This window comes from Scomber japonicus, chromosome 24 (genome assembly GCF_027409825.1).
Source record: "Scomber japonicus isolate fScoJap1 chromosome 24, fScoJap1.pri, whole genome shotgun sequence".
Lineage (NCBI taxonomy): Eukaryota > Metazoa > Chordata > Actinopteri > Scombriformes > Scombridae > Scomber > Scomber japonicus.
The window spans coordinates 5,876,605-5,898,714 of NC_070601.1; the positions used below are offsets into that span (position 1 = coordinate 5,876,605).

Genomic DNA, 22,110 nt, shown 5'->3' on the forward strand with positions numbered 1-22,110 from the left:
GATGGGTTCACATGCCAAGCCGAAACTAAGCAGGTCAGCTACAATGCTTGGCTCAATATAACCCAAAGCAAAATGTGGTAATCTTTTGCTTTTATCACCTGAAATAAATATCCACTCAAATCCTTGCAAATGCCAGTAAACAAATGTTCTGACTTCATGTAACAAATGTTCATATTGAGCAAATGAAGTCTTGTGTCTTGACTACACGTGATGCAGAGATCCATAAAATATGATATAATTGCCCTAATAAAAACACAGACTAGGTATTAACTGGAGACTGCCAAATCTTGTTACTTGGAGGTTGGAAAAACAGACGAGTGGCTCATATCAAAACAGTCTCAACAATTATTAAAACAGTTTTACAAGCGGATAGAGGCCGCTTAGTCCTATGCACAGCGTGTGGTTAGATATGGGGGGAAGCCGCTGGGTTTCAGACTGGAGTCTAGGGAAAAGCCAACGTTGTAATCGCTCCTAGTTTGCTCATGAGAGAGGAGGAGACAGTTCCCATGAGACAAGAGGAGAAAAAATGCCACCTCCGCTGCCTCTCAAAGTCAGCGAGTGTCTCAGAGTTTGCTGGGTTCCCACACCCTGCGGCCCCGTGGCTACCCACGCGGTGCTTCCAGGTATGTGTGGTATGTCACCTGCACACTGAGGGAGCTGTCACAGACCCGGCCGGAGGCTGGTACTCCCCTGCTGAGAAACTTGATTTAAAACACTCAAGATGAAGTGTGAGAGACCGAGTGCTCTGAGAGAGAAGAGGAGGTGGCTGCTCCAAGAAGAGTCTAAATCTTTTTATATAACTGGCTCCCACTCAAATCGTCCAATCAGCCTCATCCTCAGAACCGCACTTTACGCCGGTTACTCAAGAATCAGGCTGACACACTGAGTGAGCGCTGAGTGAGCACTCGTCCCCTGAGCTTGGCATCCTGTACTCGCATGGCGTGAGAACGGGGCCCATGCTGAGGACGGCATTGTCGGTGGATTTCTACTGTATAATTACACTCAATTAGTTTGAGCTGCTCAGTAATAATATCAAACCTCTCCATTTGTCTGCCTGACGATGTGGGAGCCAATCAGATTAGACTGAGCATTTCTTCCCATCCAGCTACAGAACTTACTCCCCTGCTTAGTTTTATGTCTCCATTCTGCATTGTAACATCCAACTGTAATGGGCTGTGGGGGAAGAAGAGGGAGGAAATCCAATCTTGCCAAGCATACTCCATGCTGGCTTACCATCTAATTCATTTGCACTTAAATTTAGCATAAACCAAACTAATTTGTCTGTTTTGGGGGCTTGTTTCTTGTTTTTGGGACAAGTTTATTGTCTAACTTTCGCCAGTGGCAAATGGGCCAATGAAACAAGTTGTAGCCTGATATAACAGCATGGCAGCAAATCAGCATGTAAAAGACTTTATACGAGGAGGAGGCTTGACAAAAGCCAGGGGGATTTAGCAAAACCCAAATACTTTGGAGATAAACAGGAAAGCACTACCACATGCTGTTTATTCAATACAACTCACAACTATGCAGCAAGCGTTTAATCAGTAATGTGGAGAACTTGATTATTAACCCTCCCCTGCAGAGTGTTTTCAATTTGGCCTTTTGTTATCAATTATCACTGATGATTGCACTGCTGCACACATTATAAATGTTGGCAGGGAAAAGGGTGTGGAGGAGAGAACAAGGATATGCTCGCAACAATTTAGGCATCCTTGGGTTGATGAATATTACTTCACGGTTTGAGGAAATGCATTAGACACCACATCTATGGGTCCTTTTTTGCTAGATTAGGAATGACACACAGTCATTCAGCAATTGGTACAGACACAGATCAAAACAAAGCTAAGAAGAGCTAAGATAAGGGGAAATGCCCTTTCAGAAATGATGAGTTTACAGTATGGTCTGTCCTTTCTAGTCAGCGATCACTAAGGCTGAAGATAGAAGCCAATGCAGATGTGATTACACGCTCCTTTACATGAGTTGTTTGAGACTAATCATAAAGCTGTAACAAGTCCTTTTCAGAGGAACAAATAAGGAAGCTCCATATCGTTTAAATTCTACTTTCCCAAGATCACACCCACTTCCAACAGCAACTAGCCAACAAACACCAATCACCTCTTTGTTGACAGTGATGGAGGCGGTTTGGCGTCATCATAAAGATGAAAGAAGTTTGATTGAGACTTGGACCAAGTTCAGACACCAAGCCGCAGGGACAGACATGCACCAACTGATGGACTCCACCTATACATCCACTCCAAAGTTTGGATTCTCACAGGATGCTGCTCACAACAGGAAATGCAAGTTTCTTCTAAAAGCGTTGTTTTCTGTAGAGCTACAGTACTGCCACTGTATATTTCTCCCCCTAACTGTGATCACCTCCTACCCACCACTCTTACAAGGGAAGTATTGGCATTCTCTTGCATCATAGATGATACCTTACTTTGCCCTTCACCCTTCTCAGCTGACAAATCAGCAGGTTATTTTCAACACAATGTCATTATTTGTGAATTTTAGCCTCTACTGTATAGGATAGATCCCTGACAGAGCTTCCGCAGTGACCTAGTTAAGACTTACTGTCAGCCGCTAGCAGCTCACAGACCGTCCACGGCCATCGGGATCACCGTGTGCGCCCCTGCATGACGAAGAGAGTCTCATCCGCAGGCGGGCATCAAATGATAAAAATAAATAGAGGCACAGATTCAACCCAGCAACACGGATGTTATGTAATGCAAATGGTGCCCCAGTTACTCGCTCGCACTCTGGCTGCTGCTATCCCTGAGCTACATAACCTGATCCAGATTAGATGGTCCAACCTATTTCCAGTGATAGCAGAGGAGCGCTGTAATGACAGGCATCAATAACATGCTCATAACGCTGACTCAGGATCCACTCCCTTTCTTTACAAAAGTGCAGGGCCACACACACATACACTTTAAATACATCAAACGCACACAAAGACATAAGGTCAATTACTTATTTGAATGGAGCCTGAAGCTTTGAACAGCTTTGAAACGAACACACCCAGGAAAATTCCCTTAAACCTAGCCTGCATACATTGAGGAAACATATGCTAGCTCGATGCATTATACATGTGTGAGGTGGTGGTCCAGACTGACATTCAAGCCCTATGTTCACCAAATTACCCATACACGATTGATAGAGGCTTTTGTATGAGGTTAGGCCATATAATCCATCCAAAGAAGAGCAGACATAAATATTTTACCTGGTCCTCAGCTGACATATGGTATTTTGTCTCAAGCTTTGTGTTTCTAGTGTCAACTGAAAATCTGTCAGGGGAGTCCCCAGTGGAAAATCGCTCTTGTTCATCATCTTAACAGGCCATGAAACACATGGAATGCTTAAAATGTGTGAAAGCAACAAAACAAGGCCAACCATTTTCTGGATGAAACGCAAACGTAATCTACCACGACAACCTTGTGACAAAACTGAGCGAGCAGCACTTTGCCAAAAAAACTGGATCACACAGGCTCATCTGTCCAGGTCATACACCGTGTTACATAAAATGCATTGTTAGCGGACGAGTCCATTAATTCAGAGGCTCTGAGCGAAAGAGGTTCACAGGTGACACAGAGGGAAAACCAGAACATGAAAGCTCATGCCTGTCGTCTGACGGAATGTCAGAAACCGCCTCTTGTGTTTTCTCAGATGCCTGAAAAAATAAATGTATCTGAGGCTCATATCCTCCCAGGAAAAGGAGTGTTTACAGGACTTAGTAGGTTTATCTGTGCCAGGGCCAGCAGGGCCACAAGGGCCTGAGACATCATGTCCCCCATCGGCACTGGAAGGGTAAAGACACAGGTTTGAGTTTATAGATAAACTCAGTGACCTCAATCTATGTGACCCGTGCCTGCACAAAGGCCAATTTGACAAGTTAGTTTCACTGTGTCATCAAGTCGGAGCTTTGAAAATGATTAAACACAGCATGGAGGGTTTGAAAGTGTGTAATTTGTACTGAATGTCACTCTATTACTGAGTGATTTATGCTTCACCCTTTAAATGACTGTGAATGTAATCCATAGAAACCATCCACAATGGTTTAGATGATGATCTGTCATTATGAATTTGTCAACAAAATAAATGTTTTTCCAGGTTAAATAAAATTATTTAAAATCAAGCATTAGTAACATGCAATGTGTCTTGTGTGGTGTGCGACATGCACAAGATTCACCGCTCATGAGTGTCATATTTTCTGCCTTTACTAGCAAAGAAAATAAATGTGCATATTTGCAACATATTTCTTCTTCAACTTCAAATTTGCTACACCATTCATGGCTGCTCATGCCATGGAATCAAATCTGCACACTGCCACCAGATCTATGCTGGACCTTTACCAAAATGCTCCGGGCTTCCTCATGTCCCACTATTAAAACAACCCAGCACCCTTATGCTACTGCTGCTCCAAGTGAGAATAAATCATTAGGAGAGCAAAGAGTCAGGGGAAGAAAGGAGAATAAGATACAATAAGATAGAAACAGACTTAAGTGATGGTGCAGAATGTGAGGAAGTGAGAGCTGAATGAGTGCAAAAGAAGACAAGAGAGAGAGAGAGGGAGAAAAGAAGGAAAAAGTGGAAAAAAAGGGGGTAAAAATGCATGCATGGATAGTTGAGTGGACAAATGTGAGCATGTTGAATCACAAACCCATATCACAAATATGACCTAGTTTCATTCTCACAGTAAATCAGGTCGCCTTGTATCCACTGAAAACAATTAAAGCTACAGTAAATCTCATATCAAACAATATCTACTAATGTCAGTAGTGATGTTGGAAAAACAAAGTCAGGAAAGCTTTTATGAATTACACAGACAGATGCCAACCAGCACAGACCACATCACTAAGTAATCATCCACTGACAGGAAGTTACAAATTCACAAGGTTGTGAATAAATTATAAATCAGTGAAGACTACAGTGTCTTGTCTCTCCTAGAGGATTCAAGCATGTCATTCAAGTGTGTGCTCCTTCTAGATACACTCTCATGTCTCAGTTTGAGAAGAGAATGATTGACACTTTTGGTCTTTGTGCATCAAATTAAAGGAAAAATGCACTTTCAAGATTTTTCACACATTGGAACAATTTTTAATGTTCTGTGGATTATATAAATTAATACGATAAGCTGTTATTAATTTAGTTCCCTCTCTGTTACGTGTCTGTGTTATCTAAATTCGTGCATTAGTCAGTGATGTCCTACATTCTCCCAGAAGGCCTCATCGAGAGCCAGTGAGAGGCAAAAAAATGAATGTATAGGTATGATGTAATGTCACAAATGTATTGTTCACAAGAAAGAGCAACAGATCCAAATCAAAAGAAAACAATGTAAACGTTCAGCAGAGCCATGACAGGAAGTTCAGGGTTTCCTTTAAAGAAATAACACACTCTGTCATGTCAGCAGTAGGTAGAAAGGTCAAAGACAAGACATAAAGTCAGGTCAAGTCAATAAAGTGTTATCATGTTCGGCTTTATTAAAGGGAGTTCGGCAAACATTAAAAAAAGATATCCCAGAAATGCAGCTGTATATTACTTAATTGTTTTAGTGTTTGTCCTTCTAATGACTCACACAAACATGACAGTCTTTAACCAATGCCATTTAATCTTTAGCAAATGTGTCCTCAATGACTTAAGCGTTTCCTACTGTGCTGTATATCAAAATCTATTTTAAGGCTCTTGATTTATTATTTCCTGTGCAGTGACCGTACTGTATGCACCGTTGTGGGGGGATTAAGCTTCTTTACTCGCTTGCAGACACAACACAGCAGCAACTATATGGCTGCACTTGACATTCCAAAGAGGCACTTGTGAGCAGATTCACCTTCAGTTAACCCTCGGCCAAAACAAGTTTCCACTCCTGTGATTCTCCTGCAAGGACGGCCCGGCATAGAGATAAGCCTGTCAATCACCGGCGGCCACAGTGTGTTTCACAAACACAGTCAGGGGAGACTGTTTTTCCTCTCTGGGTCTTGACACATGGATGAGTGTACGTGTGTGTTTAAATTTGAGTCTTACTGTGCTGCCTGACTTTCTCTCTCTCGGTGCATCTGTGATATAAAGTGCATTTAGTTCACATATTTTGATTTATAGAAGGTAAAAGTAATTCATCTGCACTCTATCCATAAGAGGTTTTAACACTGGCTCTTCTAAACACTTGACATACAGTAAGTGGAGGAGGAGGAGGAGAGATTAGTCTGAAAACGGGAAGTGAAGCATCTTTCATTCCCAGCAGATGGAATAAACAAAAAAGTGAGTGGATAGATGGTCAGCACTATGTATGAAGAGACAAAAGAGCGGTACTTGCAGAGCGTCAAACACCAAAATACTGCGTTGCTAACTGTTGCTTTGTGGGAAGTGCAGTCCAAATAAACCACAGCTATGACAGTGCAATCCAAAGACAGCACAATATTAAAGAAAACACAAAACCCACAGATTACCAGTGCTTTTTGGTGATTTGGTAGAAACATTATGTACAGTTTTAGACATTGGAAAAGTCTAAAAATAAAAAATAAAAGTATTTAAAACTCTACGGACCTCCAAGCCATTTTAGTTACATGTAGCTTCAAGAATTTATTTCCTAAAAAGTTTCCTCCTTAGGGATAAGTTGCATGTTTCAGCATTAGATGATCAAGCCAAAAACAAGACATTTCTCAATGTCTGTTTCCTGTCAAAGTGACCAATTCAACAGACTGATAAGTGTTGAGGATTGACTTACCGGTATCCTGCTGTCAAGGGACAACCTCTTTAACTGGTCTCTCCTCACCAGGTGTCTGTTCATGGTCCCTCTGCCCTGCAGCGGTCCACACACCTGGGAAGCCCTGGAGGGAGGGAAAAGGGGAGGAGTGGAGGACACAGGGAGAGAGAGAAAGTCAACAAGGAGTACCTCATGTCTGGCAGGCCACGTTTCCGCCTGTTAGAAGGGCTTTCACCTTTTACATGAGATCAGAGTCCAAGTCTAGTCCAGTAGAAGTAGCTGTGTCAGACATATTCACCGCAGCAGCTGTTTCCCTCCCATTTCTGCTCTGTACTCTTCACTCTGTACATTCCTTCAACGTTCTGTCTCTCCCATTTGTTTCAGTTTCTATTTCAGTGCCCTCACTTTAAATTGAAGCTCGTAAGGGAGTATAAGTGTAAACCTCTCTCAGGCCTGATAAGACTCTGGGATCATAAAGCTCCCGCTAGATCTTACTGCTTGCCCTCGGCGTCACCCAGGCATCCCGCCCTCCGACCCAACCCAAAAACCCAAGCTTCAGCCCTTTGTTTTTCTAGGCCTCTCCAAACAGAGCTGGGAACCAGTCCGACCTGGCCTGACTGAGGCCACAGCAGAAGATAAACACTTCACTTCACGCATACTACTCCTTTACAAAGAGCCTGGGCTCCAGGCTCACTGTGGTTGTGCACAGAGTAATCACACACTTCCTCATTGGTGAAGACAGGGTCAAAGGTCAGATAATGGACGCCACAGGGTCAGAGACCCCTGTCTGTGCAGCACAACATGTATTACCATGTGCATGTATGCATGGCTGAATCCTGGAAGTGTTTTTATGTAACCAGGATAGAAGTGACACCTGCACATCCACATGAGAGTACACAAGTGACCACCAATCAGGCACATTGATGTAAGACATATTGTTTTATTTCAAATACAACAACAAAGATATGAAAAAGTATTGATTATTAAAATCTTAATAGTCATTTTGTATGTGTTTAGCCCCTATATTTAAAAGATATATTAAACAAAGTGAATAGGGCACTCAGCATGTGGTTGCTGGGTTGTGTCACTGTGGATGTCTAGATGAACCACTGCTGTCATTAAGACCACTCTCTTTGAGAAACTGTCAAGAATCCCCTTTGCTCAATGTGTAGTCTGGCGAAATTCAACTGGCACAGGATGCAGGAATCTCTTTTTAGGTGTTCAGTTGAGATTTTAAAAAAAAGAAAAAAAAGAAATACTAAAAGGCTTAAAACAAATCATGCAGAAGGTTCTTTGCTGAATATGCAGTTCTCTGCAGTCCCGGAGTACAAAATAGAGTGGTGGTAGGACACTACACCAATTACGTCAGATTCCTCCCAAGACTATGCTGTAAACACTGTCTGCATAACTGTCAACATCCATCAGCACTTGATATTTTATGCCAACAGCTGTATCATCATTTTCTGTAATTCATTTCCTAAACAGCGCAAGACAAAAAAAACCAGTAGAGATTGCATTGTGGTTGGCTAAGACATGTTTACTCTTTGTGACCTAGGTTACAGTCACATTCATGGCCAAGAAACTGTCCAAGAAAGCTGGGGATTGCAGGTTTTTCTAATCTCCTACCCTTATTAAGGAAATCAAGTTTCTCATTGACACAGCATTTAAGAAATCTGATTACTCCAAAAAGCTGACTGTGACCTGGTTGGAAATGTCGGATGTTGAAAATAACTTTAAAAATGGTAGGGTACATAATATGAAAAGTGGAGAATGTTTTGATTACTTCATATAAAGATAAGATTATCATTTGCTGGGTTGGAAACACACCAGTCGATAACCACAAGACTGCTGCTACTGTAACTAAAGAAGGCTGAATTGTATTTATCCCATTATATTGTGTCAGTTATGTTTTGCCTCACAAACATACTTATGCAACCACACTTCCAAAAAACAGGGTCCCACAGCCCCTTTTGGCTATATCTGTTACACCCTGTCTGAAGCTTCAACAGCGTGACTGCACTTGTCAAACATCCCCACACATCAACATGACATGTTCCATCCACTGCCGATCTGTTAAGTCCAAACCTATTGACATGAAGCCGCAAACATCAGATTGCATGCAGGATCAGCCAGCAAGTTCTCATCCAGAAATGATGTTATATTTCTAAACATGACACACACACACTCTCTCTGCCCCATTTCTGAATACCCTTGGGCGATCTGGTGTAAAAGGAAGTTGCCTAATCAGTGAACAGGATGTAAAATGCAATGTCTTTAATGACACAGAAACATCAGACTACTGACTGTCTCTCTCTCTGGCTTTGTAATGACTAATTGCGCAAGTGTGTTGCATCAGATGAAATAACGGAGTCTATGTTTAGATTGGATTTCAGTTTGGTCCCTTTCCGCCGAAGATTAGAAGAGGAAGTAAATCCCACAGCTTCCCTTGGTTGCAGAGATATAGGGAGGGGTAGTTTGTAGGAAATTGAGAGTAAATGATTAAAATGGATTATAGCATTGTGTCTGATTGCCCAGACCCAATATAGAAAACAGTGACACCATTTTCCTCAGGGGCATAGAAAGTGCAATGGATTGAGTGGATGATGTAGTTGATGGATCGGAAATTATAAGGATTAAGAAAACACATTAAAAGCGAGATATCAGAGACAGTCAGATAAGGTTAGCTGATACAAGGCTTAGGGTTAGTGTTTGTAATCTAACATTTAACAACATGACAACAGTCAATGCAGTCAGTTGAGAAAGAGCATGAAAACAAATGGCTATAACCCATTCAAATTTTATGTAAGATTGGGGCAAAATAAACCAAAAATTGATACAATTCACTGTTAAGTTGTTCCTTTTTTCTAAATTAGGCCGAAAACATCCAGTTATAGCTCAGCTAATATAAGGAATCTCAAGACTGAGGCTTAAAATGATGAAAAGTTGTGGACACTCGTCATACCTTAGTAAAACTTGTACTGTAAACACCACAGCCACCAGCCACATACACACCAGTCTATGATACACACACACGGCTCCACATACACATCAGGCTGGGCCTGTAACAATACTGACCGAAGGTGGACGGAGATAGCTGTTCTTTGCTAGCTTTCAAGTAGGGATGTCCGGCAATTACTTAAAAATGTAATATCAGGAAGTATCGGTATCGGTTTTTATAACCGATGTTTGTTCTGTAAGCTTCAGCATTTCCAAGTCTGAATGAACGCAGCATGGGACGTTTTCCAGCACGCTTATGACGTATCACAACAACAACAACACGCTAGACTCGTGGGTCGCTAACCGTGGCTAACCGTGGCTAACAAGCTTGCTCGTCCGGTGCATGACGTCATGTGTGCGGTTTAGAACTATTTCTAAGTGTGTCGGGCGGATTAATGATTGTATTATTTGCCAAATCATGGCCAGTTACAGCCAGTCAGTTGTCAGGCTCATTCATTGCACTTGGACTCAAAAGAGGACTATATGTTTATTGTTTAAGTAGTAAGTAGTAGTACTACTCTGGACTGAAGATATGCATCTTCCTTGTTTTGATATTGTCTCCCATTTGTGAAGAAGTCAAACTTGCCCTAGCTGTCATGTTGTTTGTCATATTGGCAATTTTTTTTTCATGTTGTGTGAGACAAAATGTTCACAAGAATTCACTCACTCTTAAAATAATAAATATGGCAGTGCCATATTGGCACTTTTTTCCTTAACTTAACTTAAGTTGAAGTTGTTCTCTTATTTTGCACAGTCAGTTTACATTTGGAAAGCCATGTTGCATTTATTTATGCATCCAGTGGAGCATCACAATAAAATTAGGCATAATGTGTTACCTAACAGTTTTGGTGTAAAAAGCCTGCATATATCGCTATCGTGTGATATCAGAATTGTAAATTAAGAGCTGGACAATATCGGATATCAGCAGAAAAGCCAATATCGAGCATCCCTACTTTCAAGCTTATTAACAAAGTAGATGACACTGCATTTTTTTTATTCTGTAAATTCAAAGTTGAGGTTCAGGAGTTTGAGGTTTTCTGAGGAGTGCAACAGTTCTCCAAGTGCTGTTGTTCAGACATTTATTCCTTGGCTCTCTGATATGTTTGACAGATCTGTTAATCAGCTTCTTGTTCATATTTACCAGGCAGAACCATCGTTCATTGAAGCATGGAAATCTGACAGGTCGGCTGTCAGAAACACAGCCGTGGACAATTTTCCTCATCTGGCAAACTTGTTGACTGTTAACACATTGTTCATATTCCTTGGTTGCTTGGTTTTAAAGGAAGTTAAACACTGTTGGCCTTGATATTCCAAATAAGTAGGGACAAAGTAGTGCCATATTCCTCAAAGGACATATACACAGATCAATAGACACAGAAAATGCTCATTTTCCATTTATGACAGTCCAACAGCCGTTCTGCAACCGCAACCCCTTCAGTACTGTCCTCCCTCCCTCCTGATTCACTGTGATTTACACCTAAAGCAATTACTGATATGTTAAACCGCTCCGGTGTTGACCTACACAGAATGACACGCGTCGACGCCTATAGCCCACACGGCCCCCAGCCGGCCATCCAGCCAGTCGGCAAGCCAGCCAGTGGGGTGGAAAGGATATAATCAAAGGAGGCCAGGAGGACGCTGACATCTGGGAGTCTTTGTGCTGTAGGCCTAATTAGATGCCAGGGTGAAGGGAGGAGGCGCGGCGGGATAGTTTGTGTCTCTCTGTGTGTGTGTGTGTGTGTGTACAACCCGGATGGGAGGGGGGGGGGGTTGTTTGAGGTAGGAAGGGGGGACTCTCTTTTTTAACATCTGCTCCAGGAACAAGGGAGGACCCAGCTGAGGTCGCAGAGCCCCAGACAGCTCCAAACTACAACAGGGATAATGTGAGGGGATAACAGCTTAATGATAACACTTAAACCCATTGAGAGATCGCTGTACTGAAAACAGACTGCGAGCCTCATGGATAAATGGTGATAATAAGCCCAGATTGTCCATGAATATGGATTGTCATGGCTCAGATTTGATACTGTTCCTTTGTAAGCAGAGAAGAATTAGGCAGCTGTGCATTTATTGCAATCACCGGCCTTTTACTGGCCCTCTTATCTCAGTTTTTTCTAAGGCTAAAGCTACAATAATCTGACACATACAGTAAAGGTCCACTAAAGAAACACTGTTGCTCCACCCTCCAGCTTTTGACTTGGAAGTGTTAAGGAGACTGCTCTCTGCCACAAGTGACAATACTGCCCTTTGTATCCAATACAGTGAGGCATTGACCCACAAATATTCTCATTTGACACTGTGCAAAGAGTCACCACGAGTAAGAAATCTTTGTCATGGTGAGTTCAGAAGGAGTTATCAAGTGGTTGAAGTGCGCGGCTCGAACTTTGGCCTTTTTGTAATGAAACAAAACCTTTCACTGAAGAATAGTTGCTGTGGAATTTGCAATAAAAGAATTTCCTCTGGCCTGTACATTTGAATAGTTTACATTTTCTCCTTGTGGTGAATTGATTTTTGTCACGGGTTATACATTAAACTATACAATAAATGGCTGAAGAAATCATTTCAGTCATATATTTAAATGTCCATCTGGGGAGAAAGAATGAGGAAGGGAGTGCCAAAGACTTCAGAGAAGGGGATTCCAGACATGCATTTTGCATGAGTTTTCAATTAGCGCTCACATCTATTACAAACCTTTTGAAAACATAGAGGTCTGGGGGAGAAAAAAAGCCTCTTGGCCAAATAGTGACTCGGACTTCTGTGATCAACACCCCGCCGCCCCCAAAAAAGAGCAATGCCAGGAAGTGCCAGGGCCTGAAAATGGATGGTGGGGGGATTGGACATTGATTGGTGCACCTCCCCTTGCCCCAGGAACCAATTCATTTTGTCTCCATGCCCTGCGCCTCCCTTGAATGAAGGGGAGACTGAAACGGGGTCAGCACAGAAGCACCCCCACGGTACAGAGCCCAATTCTCTCTTTATTTTTCTTCTGAATGATTCATCCAGATTGCTGTGTTCAGGGGAGAAGAATGAATGACCGGGAAGATTATACGTTTGAGTCTCGCTTTTTAATTCGCCTGCTACACAGGGGGAAGTGGGAGGGGCCGCTGGGGGTGCTATTACTTTCCATTCATTGAGGAGAAAATTGAAGCATGCAAGTGTCTGATGTGGGGTTTAATGTGCGGAGAGAGAGAGAGAGAGAGAGAGAGAGAGAGAGGTCCATCTGTATTCTAGCAGCACAGATGGTCGATGCTGATCGGATGTTTTGAGTCCCTCTGCTGGCCAGCCTGTCTGATCCTGTCTCTGCATGTGTCCCGGTACAGTTGGCGCGACCAACTGTAGCCTGGCAGGGCCTAACATGGAATTACTGTGTCTGAGTGCCTCAAACAATAAGCCATATTTTACGCTGGTTTTGTTTTTATACTGTCAGCAAAACCGGTTATTAAACTGAGTATCAGGTCAGGTCTGAATTTTCACAGGATGTGCTCATGGTTCTGTCATAGTTTATCAGTGTTAATTCCATGCTGATAATCATAATAAGGTAACTGTAGTTAGTTTTAACTATTTGTCAAAAGGGTGTGAAAATGAGAGGCTTACTGTCAAGGCTAGTAGGTCAGTCTAACAGTGGCTACCAAATGAATGTTGATGCTGGAGCTAAGACATCCATATCAACACTAACTGGGATTGTATTCATGCTGGAAGGAGTTTTAGATTTTAGTCACATTAATCAAGACCTGTCAGAATATATACACATAATAATCATCTTTTTGTATCCATGCTGCACAAGCTTGTCTTTAAAGCATCTACCTAAAAAAAGAATCCACGTGGAAATATGAACGATGGCTTAATTGCACATTATTGTACCCACAGTGTTTGCAAAACTAGGTAAAAATAGAAGCTTTGTCTACATAACATGGCTATTTGCTTATGTCTTCAGTTTCCAATGTCCTTGTGTGTGTATAAAAAGACAAGGACAGCCTACACATTGCTGAATAAACAACCAATGAGAATGAGTACAGCTGTTGAGAGGAGTACAGACGGACAGTGCGACTAATGATTATTGGTTATCTTTTCGTTAATAAATCTATTACACCAGCTTAATCACAAGAAAAGGAGCTTATTGTCACATTTGGAGGCTAAAACCACCAAATTCTACCATTTTTTTAATGATGAATGGCTTAAATTATCTGTCAATTACTCGGTCATTTCAGTGCTAAACATATTGTCATAGAAACAAGACCACCATGGGCCTGTCAAACACTGAAATTAGGGAAAGACATGACTGTGGGAGTTAATGTGATGTTGTGTATTTAATCAGTATGGAACTAATGGAGCTCCTGATTATATTTTTACAGTCACAAAGCTGTGAAACATGCCGAAGGCAGCGTGAGGCATTTGTAAATCATGTGTTGAGTGTTCGCAATAAGCAGACAGATATGTGACACCTAGTTCTGCATTTTTAATCGCCTGTGCTTATATTCACACTTACCACCACATGCTCCACTTCTGTCTTCTCAAGTGTTCTCCACATTGTGATTTTAGACATTTTTACATTTGCATGAAGCCCTCTCAGCCCAGCTGTCTCTTTGAAGGTTGTATTATCAATATTTGACTTAGCCTACTCGTACAATAAAGCTTGTTAAACATGACTGATGCTCCATCCGAGAGGCACTCAGAGGCCTAGCTGAGAAGACTGGTTCTCTGATGTTGTACTATTCAAGCACTTAAATGACTTCCTAACCAAAAGTTATGTCAAACAAGATAAAGAGAAATAATCTGCTAACAAGAAAATGTGTTTCTCACAGACTTTTAGTCACAAAACTTCTGCCAGAGCTTGTCTGAGAGGCTTTAAATCTTGTTTAATCAGCAGACAATTTAATGTGGGTTTTAAAAAGGAAGGAGGGGTTGGAGGTCCAGTGGAAAAAAAAGAAAAACAATGAATACAATGTCGTCATCCTGTTCATGAGGGGAGTCCCTGCAATTCCCTGTGCTTATCCCACCAGATGCGTGGGATGCTTTAATATACATCCTGGGGAAAAAAAATCAACTAAGCTTCCTGTCGAGGGACTCTCCAATGCAAACCAGCGTGCTTCTGCTGGCAGCGTGACTCTGTGCTGAACTCTCTCATGATAGTGCTTCAGGTAGAAAAAAGTCAGAAAAATAGACTCCAAAGGCCCAGAGGTGATGCAGCAAGCCAAGAGAGGGCAGAAGAATTTTCCAACCGTTATCAAAATACCCAACTGTGTTTTACCCCCCCTCCTCCTCCTCCCTCACTTTGGTATGTGAACATCATGCGTTGGGCAGCTCACTAAAAAAAAAATGAACTCACTCATTTCATCAGGAGGCAGCTGACAGCTTGAGAGACAACAGTGTGTTTGTATGTTTTTATCTCTCTGAATGTTTTCCTTCCTCATTTCTCTCGGCTTCCACGCCACTTGAGAACCAACAGTTGAAGAGGTTTTCTCTGGTATAGAAGTGGTTTTGTTTGTGATTTTTTTTTTTGTGTGCATGCTCTCATTTTGTCTGTTCACACTTTATGCTGCTCAAACAATTAATTAGTCATGCTTTGCTGCATTTGATTGTTAATGAACTTTAGTAATTTAAGATTTGTACTTTTAATTATTTTTTGTATTTTTTTTGCTATTATCTGGTATTTCCAGTATTCTATTCCCATACTTTGTGTGATTTATCATGTTTTATTGTTTGTATGTTTGATTGTTCTTATATGTGCGATGTGCTGAATTGAATTCTTGAATAGTTAGAAAAGCTAACTGGCTCTTTTTGTAATATTTCAAGTTAAATTTATTTACTTTATGTGATTACAAGAAATAGTGTCTGTGTTTGAATAGTGCTATTCCTGAGTGGTGCTCAACCAGGATTAAATGGCCATACCGACCATTTTACCCACTAATACACTTTACTTGTTTAATAATTTGTGTGTGAAGACGAACTGGAACTATAGGAGCAAGATGTTGTGAAATTGAGATTAGTTGTCAGTTTTTGCACACTGTTGAAACTCTTTGCAGGCCTGATTTTCATTTGAATTGTGTTCTGCATTCACAGTTTCTCACTTCTCAAAGGCTATGAATGAAGGCAAAAACCGCCTCCCATAATGTCAAAAGACAAACAAGCAGGAATCCAAACTTACTCTGCACCGGCCGGATCCTCTCCACTCAACAGGTTTGTAGCCAGCTCTGTAGCTCCCAGACTCTCAGAGGTGTTTTGGTTAGGAAGACAGCGTGATGATGTGGAATTTCCTTTGATGGCAGCTGAAAACATGCTGTCGTAAATTCCCCAGGAAGTGTTGCAGGGGGAAGCCACTCACAAACACACACACACACACATATACACAGAGTCTTAAACACACTATCTGTGCTGCCAGTGCTGGAAGTCTGCAGCAACACCCAATAAGACTTGTAAATAGAAGGGAGGGAGGGAGGTGGTGGTTGTGGAGGGAGTCAGGGAGGCGGGGTGGGGCGGGAGGATAAGGAGAGTGAGGAGAAGTTCCACATTACATCACCAGCAGCTGTTGACAGGCCTGTGTTTATTAACTAACTGCCAGGGCTGGAGGACTCACACCACATGCCTCACACTCTCACACACACACACAACTCCACAGACGTTGACAAGACAAGACAACGCTCACTTGCATCTAAAACACTTGGTTGACAGACGTGCTGCTATGTGCAAGCACCAACAACTTGGACACGAGCTTGCATGCTTTTCTTCTTTTTTTTCTTCTTTTTTTTAGGTAAACACACACAAAACAAATACCGCTATGCTTGGAATTTATTGGTCAGGAGTCCAAATTTCTATCCCAGTGCTCGATTTTTACAGTTTCTCTCTCTTTGGTGCAGGGTGTTACCTGTCATCTGTTTACACTGGCTATGAGACTTGCTGACTAGACTAGTAGAGCTATTTTCCTGACTCAGATAGCAGTAACTGTAATGGTATTACTGCGAAGGGAGAGCTGCTGCTGCTGCTGCTGCTGTTGCATTCCTCAAGTGTCTTGGCTTGGCAGAGTCCCCAGCCTCTTAGCTCAGCCTGTATTTCTCTCCTTCCCCTCGCCTGTCTCCCTTTCCTTTCTTGCGTTCTCATTTAAATGGAGGCACATGACTCTCAGCTTTACTGCCAAGTAGACTTCTTTTCACCGGCCGGGAGCCACCAGCGCTTTGCTTTTCATTGGCCTCTCTGCAGGGCACTTCTTAGCACACTGCATTCCTCACTGCTACCCATCCTCGTAGCCCACAAAGGCACAAAGATGTCAAATCAATCCGAACCCAGGTGATGCATTTAGCTTATTTTGCTTTTTTTTCTTAAAGAGTGCATCAAACTCAAAAGTGCATTTAGTTCAAATAAACTTTGTGTTTCTTAGGCTGCTGCCTGAGTGACAGAGCTCTTCAGCTATAGCGTCAACCACCCACAAGTTGACATCCATAACCACTGTGAACAAATGCTCCGCTTCAGCCCATCTCTGGTGCATTCCTTGTGGTCTCAAATGCAATAATTTCTCCAGTAATTCCATTCTGTTGTCGCATTCTTCCCCTATAACCTCATTGCATTGCAACATTGTTCGCTCACAGAGACGGACTGAGACCGAGTAGGCAGGCGACATTGGGAGACTTTGGCCTGTGGAGAGCTGAAAGATAAATGATGTCATGAAGTTCAATGGAAAAAAAAATCTTTTTAAAATTTCTGAGCTGTTTTGAAGCTATAGGCAAGAAAAAGTCGGTCTGAGAAAAGAACATGATCCCAGGTCGTCCTTTCATCACTGGCATTCAATTAAATCTAAATGTCAGGAGCTAATCGGATAAAAGGCAGCATTGTATTATACAGATTGGCATCAAACATTATGAAGGAGAATAATATGAGGAGATTGACCGTGTCATTTTCTGTTCGTGTTTAATAATGGAAATCTTTGATTGCTTAATTGGATGCTTGTGATGTATTCTTTAACCCAACAGAAAAGAGCAGATGTAGTAAATCAAAGGATTGCTTCTGCCAGATATAAAAAAAAGTTAAATTAAACAATTCAGTGAGCAGAGACTTTCAATTTGCACAACAAATAATCTGTCTGTACAAGTTGCATTTGGGAAAAGTCAAGATCAATGTCAAAGATAGTTGCAGCCATCACTTTTGGTCTCAATTATACTATAAATGTCTTCACTGTCAGCACTATTAGTTTGAATTCTTTACAGGTCGCTTGTAAACTCAAATGCCTGACAGGTGCAGTTTGCTACCTGTACATCATGAGAGCTGTCATGTGTGTCTTGTGTATTCACGTGTGCTCATCTTGTCAAGAAATACCTTAAATCCCCCATTCCCTCTTAAATCACATCATGCCTTCCATATCGTCCTCCCCCACTCGCTCTGATATGCTCTTATCTTGAGGTAAGGCAAGAAAAACACTTCAGCTCTTAGCTCTTATTTTTTATATTTATTGTCAAGGAGCTCAACTCATCATTTTGGCATGATGGGAATCCTTTCAGGGTGAGTTTTGAGAGGCATGAATCAAGTCAGGTTAATGGTGTATTTGCAGAAACTATTATTTACCAGCTGCTCCAGTTCAAAATCAAGCTCCTATTTTGGTCCCTTTTAACCCCTTGCACGTGCATTGATGTGCATGTGTGCAGTAAGGAGGTAATGGCTAATGATCCTCGAATACGACTTGACCCGCGGCACATCCGGATCCATTCCAGGCAAGAGGTCCAACTCTTTCATGTCACAGGTCAGAGCCCTGCAGGAGCACTGAGGAAACGATCGGTGTGTAGAAGAGGAAAGCCATATATATTCTGTAGCAGTTCAGAGAGGATGCGAGGAGACCCGTCAAAGCATTTACTATTCACGCTACGACTTGAGGAAATGCTGGTCCTTTCCATTGCAGCTATGCATGTGCTCGGTGGAAGAAAGTGTCACCCCTTCCAGGTCAAGAGCCATATAATTTATTAATTTTGGTGACATTGTGCAGGTTGACTTTTCTCACTGCTGTCTACACATGGTCAACATATTTAAAGATATCAGGGATAGTTTTTTTACATTCACATTTTAACTGTATGGAAACTGGCCTCTGCATGCTTGAAATGATAGTCAGTCCATTGCAACATCCACACAGCCTAAATTGCTCTTAATTTACTGGACACAGTTTTGTCAGGAAGTAAGAGGTCAATATGCTTCAAACAAAGTGCTTCTCAGGTCGTAAAACAGTGTCTGAACGCCCCCCCCCCCCCTCCCCCACACACACACACTTTTCTGTGATTGGTCAGAGGTGAATGCATTTAAACTGAACATATCCCCATTTGAATGACTTTTCTTGTCTTATCTCACTGAGTGACAACAGGCTATTCACCACGCCTTCAAGTGGAGCCAAAACAGCAATAACACTTTCCTTCAGGCATTGTCCATCTTCACATCCTAAAAACTTGTTTGTTACAAGCATACAAGCAGGTTTTTGTTCATTTTAACCTTTGTTTGACATTTTAATTTGTTTCGACAAGAAAAAAGTAACACCGAGTGGCGATGTAGATCAAACTGGTGCAACTTGACACCAGTATTCTCCATATAAGGATTTATTTTAACATACTTAAAGACTCACAAAACATGACAAATCTGTGCAATAGACAGATAAATGGATAGATGGGAATCTTGAAGATTCATCGGTCAAATATGGCAAGAACTTCTCCTCAAACCACCAGGAAAACACATCAGGAAACACATTGATGCAAACAGATGCATAAATGGATAAATACCCACTGCAGTATCATCCCATCTTCTTCCAGACGTGTTAGGCTGCTTTCTCATTCAACCACAATGCCTCCCTTTGGATTGCTTGCTGCAATTGCGGTTACGACCAGAGCAGTCATAAAGCAGTCAACTCTGTGGCTCGCTGCAATACTTACAGCTCCTTCGGTGTACCTGTTTTATGGGAGATCCCTCTAACACGCATTGTCTTCTATCAGTAGGATGTTTCGAATGTGAGTCTACCACAAGCATCTGTAATCGAAGCACCAGATGTTCCCGAAGGTGTAGATGCACCACAACGCTGTCAAGACAAGTCTACCCTTCTATTTTTGCAGATTACATGAACAACTTGAAATTCTGCTGATATGATCTCACTCATGATGTGGCTTGAACTAATAATAAAATGGCCTAGGGATAATTTGCATACCAAAATGCTGGAAAACATATTGAATATGATCAGACTTGTGAAACCGTTACTTTGCGCTTCGAATCCGACACAGTTCTGAACCTCCCTTGTGAATATTTGTTCTGGGGAGCAGGAAGTGGCTTGCATGGCCCACGCGATTTTACTGACACGTTGGAATGCCACATCAATGTTACAGTATTTGCAGCTGCACTGGGAACGCAGCGATTGCCCATTTCACATCAGCCGCCCCAGAAAGCATCTTTATGATCATGTAAGCGTGGACTCGAGAGAGGAAAGTACAGTACATACGGTAAAGATTTCATCTTCCACAAATCAGACAGAATTGTGTGGTTTGTGCTGACGTCGGCTAGTTTGAATCCACGGGAGACCAAGCTAAGGAGATTTAGATGAACCAGGATGTAATGCTGCATAGGAAAAAAGGAAGAGACATTATCCGGCTTTGACTATGTCAGCCCTTTGTCTAGTTAGAGATATAGTGTAGCGATAAATCGTGGTTACTCCCTGATGTAGATTCACGTAAGAGATGATAGTATTTCATATTTAATCGAAGTGCTTTTTCACTGAGGGTTTTTTTAAACAGCAAACAAGGCTGGGCATCCTGCCAAGTCTTTACTGTACAAATTGAGTTAATTCCATTGAATTATGGTCAATGATTTCCCGACGTGGATCCTCTATTCGTCTTGTCTCCGTCCATCCCCTGGCTGTTTGTAGAATCGATGGCAGTCCCGAGGGAGAGAGGGACGAACCATAACTTATGGCTGTCTCATGCAATTTTTCCCCTCTCCCTGAGGTAAGAGGATGGGAGAGTCAAACAAATAGGCCTTGTGTTTTCACCCTGTGTTTGTATGCAGTGCCACGGCCAGGCTTCTTGCCAAGGTCTCCTCCTCTTCCCCCAAACACTACGAAAGCTAAAGACAAACCCTCCCATTTCTTTTTTCTCCCTCATCAGAGTGCTGGCAAACACAAAAGGAGGCAGAGGCGAGTCGGAGCCCTAAAGAAAGAGCCTGGGTGCACATCCCCATGAACGTGCTAAGATTAAGCCGAGGCGATGATGAAGACGACCGGACCAAAGGTGAGAGGAGGAGGAGGAGGATTTGAGGATAGGAGTGGGAGTGGTTGTTATTTCACGGACAAGACTCCGTGCCCTTTGCCATTCAGCCAACGCCAGCTGGGAAGAGGAGTGGCATCCTTCGCTTTCTCTCTTTTGGTTTTATCCCCATCTCTGATGCTTTCAATGAGAGCATTGTATGAGCTAGAGGAAGGATATGAGGTCCCATTTGGCTGTCATTGACATGTAAAAAGAGTGTAGTGGTGACAGCTGACGAGATCATGGGCCTGTAATTAGCTGAGGATGTAGGATAGACTCTCACCCTTCTGTGTCAGACACCCTCACACAGGCAAACATGTAGTGAACACATAAAGATATAAATAATGAAGTAAAAAGATGTACAATATAAACACAATGCTACACTACAAAGACTTCTTTGCCTTTAGATATTATGAGTTATCTATTAGTCTGCGTGTGAGGTTTCACAGTGGCGTAAAGGTTCTCAGGGTGCTATAAATCCAAAAGCATGAACCATGTGGTCTGGTTTGGGGTGGCCCACATTCTGTATAAAAAATTATAATAATAATAAAGTGCTCTGGGGAGAAGTTTGGATGCACAACTGAGACATTGTTCCATGGGAGACACAGGTGTGATAAGCTGACTGTGAATAACAGCCGAGTCACATCACACCTCATAAATCACAACCCGTACTTAATGTGGAATGTATTGAAGTGTCTTAATATGTTTTTCTGGCTAGATATGATGGAGATTAAATCCACATTAATACAGTTTAGCTACCTTATTAATAGCAGAACACATTTACAGGCTGACACATAAAACTTCACATACAGTGGAGTGATGTGCATCATAAATCACTCCAATACTGGTAAGGTATTTATCACCTTAGTATAAAAAAATTATTAAAGGATCAGTCACAAATCTTATTGTCTTGCTTACCTGTAGTGGTATCCATGCAGTGGTTTTAAACCTGCATTAACTCATTTTTTGACCACTTGTGGGCAGCAAAAACAAGCTGTAAACACAACACTGATAATTACCTCTAAATGAAGTTGATATGGTAAACTTTTTGCGAAACAAGTTGCCTATTTACATATTCGGCAAATAAGTGGCAAGGCAAAGGCAATGTGGCAAATGTGTCTCTTTAGCAGCTCAATGCTCCACTATGTTCATAAGTTAGTCGCT

The 22,110-nt window shown here is 41.9% G+C and overlaps 1 protein-coding gene across 1 annotated transcript in view; it reads right to left on the bottom strand.

Moving 5' to 3' along the window:
* LOC128354493 (nck-associated protein 5-like) overlaps positions 1-15,973 on the bottom strand; it is a 128,850-nt gene extending 112,877 nt beyond the window's left edge. The window contains exons 1-2 of the mRNA XM_053314718.1: positions 15,843-15,973; positions 6,722-6,824 (exon numbers count right to left, since the gene is read on the bottom strand). Of these exons, the coding sequence (XP_053170693.1) occupies positions 6,722-6,824; positions 15,843-15,973 (234 nt within the window). The remainder of the gene's footprint in view (positions 1-6,721; positions 6,825-15,842) is intronic.
* Between the last annotated feature and the right edge of the window lie 6,137 nt (positions 15,974-22,110).